At 37.2% G+C, this 7500-nt stretch overlaps 1 protein-coding gene across 2 annotated transcripts in view; it reads left to right on the top strand.

Moving 5' to 3' along the window:
* Nucleotides 1-7500, top strand: part of LOC144976768 (kinesin-like protein KIFC3) — a 56720-nt gene that overhangs the window by 31869 nt on the left and 17351 nt on the right. For both annotated transcript variants that reach the window (XM_078921186.1, XM_078921185.1), the window contains exons 4-7: nucleotides 1867-2227; nucleotides 2882-2988; nucleotides 3336-3440; nucleotides 7033-7113. In XM_078921186.1, the coding sequence (XP_078777312.1) occupies nucleotides 1867-2227; nucleotides 2882-2988; nucleotides 3336-3440; nucleotides 7033-7113 (654 nt within the window). The remainder of the gene's footprint in view (nucleotides 1-1866; nucleotides 2228-2881; nucleotides 2989-3335; nucleotides 3441-7032; nucleotides 7114-7500) is intronic.

Raw genomic sequence — 7500 nt, 5'->3', positions numbered from 1 at the left:
TAGCTTTTTGAATATATAATCTGTATTACGATGAAAGCGAATCCTTTAACCCATTTTATTAATGTAAAAACAAAGAATAATCAGAGCCATTCTGAGCTGCTTTGTTTTTGTTTGTTTTTAATTAGACGTGTATTGTTTTTCATTATAAATATTAAAAATTTAATCTAATCTTAAAAATGCCTTCCTCCTCCTCCTTCTCCTCATTAGCCTCCGCCTTCTCGTCGTCCTCCTCCTCCTCCTGCTCCTCCTCCTCCTCATCTCCTTCTTCCTCCTCCTCCTCCTCCTCTTCCTCCTCCTCCTCCTCATCCTCCTCCTCCTCCTTCTCGTTGCTGCTTTTGTTGTTGTTGTTGTTGTTGTTGTTGTTGTTGTTGTTGTTGTTGTTGTTGTTGTTGTTGTTGTATTTCTTCTTCTTTGTCTTCTTCTTCTTCTTCTTCTTCTTCTTCTTCTTCTTCTTCTTCTTCTTCTTCGGCTAACCACCGAGTCAAACCACCTCTATTTTTGAACGAGTCTGATCGTATAACAATGACTACGGTCTGATCCTCTATCGATTTAGCTACAACACTACATTTGCTAAAAGAAGGGGAAAAACAAAATTAAAACCAACCATTATTTACACTGCCTTAATATGAAAAATTACGTTTTAAAAATGTTGACTAGAAAACTCGTCCTTCAAATATCGATCGATTAAAATGACCCAAATAGTGACAAAAACTCTCAAACTGGGACTTCGCGAAGTCCCAGGTTTGAGAGTTTTAGCCAAGATGGGGGTCATTTTAAACGATCGGTATTTGAAGGACGAGTTTTTCTGGCCAAAATTTTAAAATACGTTTATTTTCAGAATACTGCAGTTTATATCTGTATCCCATTGTACTTTCGTGACGTTGACTTTATTTAGTTTGGCCAGTCATAAAGAGGAATGAGGAAGAACATAAAATGAAGATTATGTTATTTTTATTGTCATTTTATTGCTACTGATCAGCATGAAGATGCTGAAACTGTGCTGTAGAACAATAGGGGGTCAATATGGGTTACTAGGAGAGGAACAGGTGAAGGTGGACACGCACACAACTACACACAGACACCCACACACACACACACACATAAACACACGCACACACACAGACACACACACACACACGCACACACACACACACAACTACCCTCGATCCATTCAAAAAAAAAATCTCCCCCCCCCTTCTCTCCCTCTCTCTCTCTCTCACTTATCTGCGCCCCCCTCTCTCTCTCTCTCTCTCTCTCTCTCTCTCTCTCTCTCTCTCTTTCTCACAATAAATTAAACATGAGCACACACCACTACAAGGTATTTTTCTTTTTCAGACACTACTTCAGACACACAGACGAGAGGGAGAGAGAGAGAGAGAGAGAGAGAGAGAGAGAGAGAGAGAGAGAGAGAGAGAGAGAGAGAGAGAGAGAGAGAGAGAGAGAGAGAGAGAGAGAGAACTATCTCTCTTTTTAAATAAAAATTAAAATTCCCTATAGTAATCCCCTCGGGAAAATTTATCCTTAAGGTCTATTCCAAGGGAAGACTGGAACGTCTCAGGCGTTAGCCGCACTGCAGCTTCGCAAAGAGTGCCGCAAACCAAGCTAGGGCGATATGACATGATCAAGGCCACACAGCGCGGCGGGTAGTCGAGCCCGGTACCCTTCTGTTACGAGCTACGACCATACCGCTGAGCCATGCCCCCCCTTCCCCCGCAACACACACACACACTAACGCACACTCATACCCCCCCTCCCCCCCCCCGGTACTTAAAGCGATACACAAAACATGTCCTAAATTTTGTATTTAGAATTGATTTGTTTCCTTTCTTTTCCGCCTCCACCGCCTAATTTGCTCACATCTCCCAGAACGACCAGTCCAGACGAGCTTGGCACAACGGAGAAGACACAAAAGCAACAACGGACGATGTCTCTTCCGATCACAAACTTACCTCATCGGACGCCGACGACAACGCGTCCACACCAAAAGATTCCAATGCCAACGTCAGCTGTACGAATGGCAATGTGCAAGCGAAGATCGTCACCCCCTTAGACAATGACGTCCAGACCAAACCCCAGTCTGATAGAAATGGTGACGTCTCTCATGATGACGTCAGCGTTGAGGTCATTTCATCAAGTTCTTGCCCCAATGACGAATCTTTACAATCGAATCTTGGGCTTTCGTCTCCAGACTCTAGTCAGAATGGCATGCCTCTGGAAAACTATCATGGTAGGTGGAATATTTTGATCAGTTAATTGACCTATTTTCTCATTTCTATCTTTTAAAAATAATTTATATTTCAATTTCAATGCTTTTAGATACGCGCATCTTCAAAATGTATCTATGGTTTCATTGAATTTATTACAATGAGAAAACAGTGTGTAGTCACTGGTGTTATATTAAAATAGGAAAGGATGTATTTGAAACATTGCCGGACTGAGTGCTACGTCGTAGTGTCATGTCATCAGTAGAAGTAAATCATTAGACTTTGGGTGAAATGTTTTGGGTTTCAACGCCAATAGGGACACTAGAAATTTCTCCTTTTTTATTCCAAAGTTTGAAATGCTATTTCACATAGATCTCTGGTCTACATTGATATGACAGACTGACTCTAAAAGAAGATGCAATGTTTTGTTAATTTAAAGTGTATTTGAAAGTTTGATAAACGTTGAAACATTTTTTTGTAAAACGAATTTAATTTCGGAAAATAGCTGACATATTTTTCTTTGATTGAATTCTGGATATTTTTATGGGAGGCCAGAAAAGGTGCCATCAATATCAAATATTTGAGAGACTGAGGCTTTCGATGTTTATATTTTTTGTTTGATTTGTTCGGAGATTTGTTTTGTTTTGGGTAATTAAACTGTTTAATTTTGATTACAGGTCCCATGAGAAATATCCAAGAAGATCGCCGAGATGTTAAATTTGATGAATCAATGAAGTCATACATTAATCATCTACAAAACGACAAAGAGGAGCTCGTGGAAAAGGTTAGACATTAAAAAACCCCCAAACAAACAAGGAAACAAACAAAACAAAAAAACAGGCAACAAAATAAAAACAAACAAAAAACACCAGAAAAGATAAAAAAGGCAAAAAATAAAAAATAGAACAGAACAAAAAAAAACACCCCAAAATAAAACAGAACACAACAAACAAACCATCAAAAAAGCTATTTAATTTTTGTAATTGTATTTCTGCATTTTTCAAGCTTTTAAGCATTAACTTTAGATATATCTTTGAACCTGCGTGCACTTCAGTTTTTGTAAACATGTATAGAAAAGTCGATTTGAACCGATACACATGTTTAATTTCTTTGATTTTATATCGTTTTCAGCTGGCGGCCTCAAAAGAATGCCAGATGTATTTGAAGCAGGAGAACCAAAGGTTGGCCACTCATATTGAAGAAATGGCTGGCTTGGACTCGCTCAGTGACAATCAGGTAACTTTTCACGTCCGATATAGATAGAATGAAGTTGACGTCACTCAGGTCTTTGTTATTATTATTTTTTTTTGTCATCCGCGTTTATGAGTAATTCTCACGAAACTTCTTTATTAACCAGACTATAAACGTTTAAGGTTACACATAGTTTTGTGTACTAGTCCGTTATACTTGACAATGTTGTGAACTTCTTAGCCAAGCGCATACTATATCTATACCAACAAATGGCGTTTGACGTTCATTGTTAATGTGTTTGATACAAATCCCTGTACCTTAATCTTTGAACAATATTTACAGCAAACCAACGTGCATTTTATTTAAAAGCTCGACATTTTAACTAAACACCATTTACTACACAATTTATCTAAATAGGTCTTTGTGCACCTTTTAGCAGATCTGACGATCGAAAGCAATTATGGTCTCAATTTAACATTGTCGTTATGGACAAAATTGTGCGTTGGTTTGAGAGTATTTCCATTACAACAATGAGACCAAAACAATTTGGGATATCAGACCTGCAAGTAAATACACGTCGATCTAGGTCCTTTAAAAGACGGCTTCCCAACTATTAAAACTCACAGTCCATCAGCAATATGACGATATTGTAAAAACTACTTAAACTCCAAATTTAATAGATTGATATGTACATCTAAATATTACATTTCTATGAGTTTAGCATGTGCAATGCGCTTCAAAATGTTTTATTTACTCCCCCACAAGGTCATGTGGACCCGTATTTCCATTTCAAACTATATAAAATGCCAGGTTAAGAATTTTGTTATAATCACTGACCACGTTTAACATTGCTTGAAACAAGTGAATGATTTGCCACCAGAACATCGGCTGGCCAACCAATGTTTAGATAGGGAGTGCCCAAATATATCTCGGTTGACAATTCATCTACTCTCTCCTTACCAGCCATTTTCAGGATTTTCCCCAAAATTTCACAGCCAACTATGACAAAAAAATATTTTTTATCACTCAAACACAATAGCAGATAAATAATTTCTTTAGTAAAACATGCTCTACAACACACTGTTCATTTTCTATAAATTTTATGATGAACACAAGAAATCTGAAAAATAAAAATGCATCGTAACGAATGTGACGATTTTCCTTTAGTTGGTAAGGAGGGGGTTAAAGCTTGATAAATATGCAGGCTTTGTCGCATTGTTAAAAAAAATTCCTCACAACAATTTTGTGAGTTAAAGCAAAGAGTGTGTAGGGTAACGTAGTTACCAAGAGCTCTCACTTCTCTTAACCGCAATGCTATTGTCGCGTGCCAGGCGAGACAGCGAGGTGGGTGTGCTCCGCGTGTATCATGCGCGCTAGGCTTACTGATACAATGACGAAAATACGAGTAGAAGACGGAAGATGCTTGGCTTCACCAAAAGCGGGAAGTGAGAGCTCTTGGTAACATAACAATCGTTACTTACACGCTCTTTGGTTAAAGTAAGAGAGTTATCGTGTTCTCTGTGCTGAAAAAAATATATGATAAAACACAGTGATATATTTTTCCTAGTATGGCACTTAAAAAAAATAATAATTAAAGACTGAGATGTCGCTTTTGCCATTCATAGTCTCAATGAAGACAATTCACTTCCCTTTTGGGCTGGAGAAATCACTCACTTTATCTTTTATCCTATAACCCTTCCTTTCGGATTTTAAATTTTGCCTGAGCCCGACCTGAGGTCTTTTGCTGAGGGGTAGACAGTTATAAAAATCTCCAGTTTGCGATCCATAATATTTTGTTCTTGTAATATATCATCCGTCTCAAGTTCATTATTATTCAATTCTTGGAACGCATTTTTACATGTTAAGACCCCAAGGTAATGAAAATTGACTTTGTGTTCTAAATTACGAAAATATTTTACAATTTATATATCTACCCCTTTGAGAAAAATGAATGCCAGTTCTTAAACAACTCATGTCTCAAATTTTGTAACTAACCTTTTTCAATAAAAATTCAATTGTCTAGAATCTGGTTCAACCAAACATAATACTTGAATAGAGCTGGTGAGACATACTATTTTTTAGTTTCCGTCACAATGGCATCGTCTGCTATTGATTGTTTACGAATTTTAGATGCCATCAAATCAGACATATGGATAGATTGTTTGAATCTACAGCTGGAATTTGCTCGCGCTTGTCCGCTTTTGCCATAGCTTTTGTTGTGTGCTTCCAGCCAAGTGCTTTCTAATCACCTTTTAACTGGGTGGTTCGTTTTTGACCGAACCTCATGGGAGGGCATCCAATTCCAATTTTTGTAAATGAATCTTCTTCGATCCGCATCACTATTTTTCTTTAACCCCCCCCCCCCCTACCCCACACACGTTTTACCAATTGTTGCTTAGATTAATTTTAACCAGTTAACTGCCGTACCCCACCAGAAAGACGCGTATTTAAAAAATTGGGAGCTCCCAGGTTTGAAAGTTTTTGCCAAGATGAGGGTCACTCAAATTGATCAAAATTTGAAGGTTTTCTGGCCAAATTTTTAAATACGCGACTTTCTGAAGTATGGCAGTAAACCGAGAAACTTCTGGCGCTGATATGACCCAAATGTGTTGCAAGCGCCGTAAAACCCTTAAAAACAAACAAACAACGGAGAAACTTTGACTTCAGACTTTGGCGTTCGGAGGGCAATGGAGGCAATCCTACAACTTTGAAGAATTACAAATAAATCTTCAGTTATGTAACCTACCTTAAACTGAGTTAGAAACAAAATTTATTATTAAACAATTATTAGTCCCGTTATTACGAGGTCTCTTTCAAAATTAAATCATGGGTGACAGAGAACACCATAAAGTGTGTTGTGTACAGTAATGATGTGGATGATATTTGCTATGATGGCCCATCAAACTTTGTAATAAGCCATTTTATGTGACCCATCATCTCAAAATGGTATTATGTCGGAGTGATAATGATGGTGAAAATTTAATTTGTAGTAAAAAGAAAATAAGTATGCATCGTGTTATTTTATGTGTTATATTAATTAAAATAGATTTAGCATTGTGAAGTGCTGGTGATCATTTTATCATTTAAATTTTAATTCTATTTTTGCATCCTCTTTACTCACACATGACCAGTTTGACCAACTTGGTCACATATTTAAAAGCTAAAGATGCCCAAGGGAGCCAATCAAAATATAAAGGCAATACAAAGAGTAAAGAAGAAGAATAACTCGTATAATGTGAACCTCATAATAACAAAATAACATCTGAAGAAAGCCCAAGGCCGAAATGTTGTCTATGTAGTCCTCCGCCCCAAAACCTGTATTATGTCAGAATGGCTTAGATGCTAAAAATAGGTTTTTGGAGACAAAAAATATGAGACTTTGGTTAAGTTTTTATTATGATTTATTGAGAACAAAGGATGTGATTTCATGAAATGAAAGAATTAAAAATTCCACATGTCTTCTTCTTTTAACTCAAAAATCGCTATTTGGCATCTTGTTCACATCAATATAATACAATTTTGAGACGCTGGGTCAGATTTTTGCGTATTTTGTCAACATTATGAGCTATTTTTCTTTCTAATATTATTTTGGCATATTATTTAAAAGTTACATGTCTTATCAACCTATTCCTTCCAGACGGACGTGAGCACGACCGATACAGAAAAGGAGTTAGAGCAGTTCAAACGACAGTATGTCTTTGTCAATCAGGAACTCAAGGTACAGTATGTAATGTTAGAAATCTATTCGGCTTGGTCGTCTTCTGGTATGGTACTCTGCTTTTGGTATTTAAGCTCTCTGGTTCGAATCCAGCTCTGGCGACGCAAAGTTGATTTCTTGGGAAAAAAAAGCTCCTTACTTACCTTCTCTCACTGTACTAAGGTGTAAAATGAGTACCAGGCCGATAACGGAGTGGCCTCTGTCGACATGTGTCATGTCATGTCTTGTCCTAGGTGTGCAGTGTTGCTACTGGCTTTATATCCCTGTAAAGCGCTTTGAGCACATTTATCGGAATTTTGCGCTTTGTAAAAGATGTCATTATTTTTTAAAATATTACTTTTTCAAATACTTAAAATATAATCGGAGGAAAGCCCTAAGTAATCAAAA

Source organism: Berghia stephanieae, chromosome 7 (assembly GCF_034508935.2).
Source record: "Berghia stephanieae isolate SIO BIC M18660-M18661 chromosome 7, UCSD_Bste_1.3, whole genome shotgun sequence".
Lineage (NCBI taxonomy): Eukaryota > Metazoa > Mollusca > Gastropoda > Nudibranchia > Aeolidiidae > Berghia > Berghia stephanieae.
Note: the sequence above shows the minus strand (reverse complement) of the source record. Positions and strands in the feature narration are given on the sequence as shown.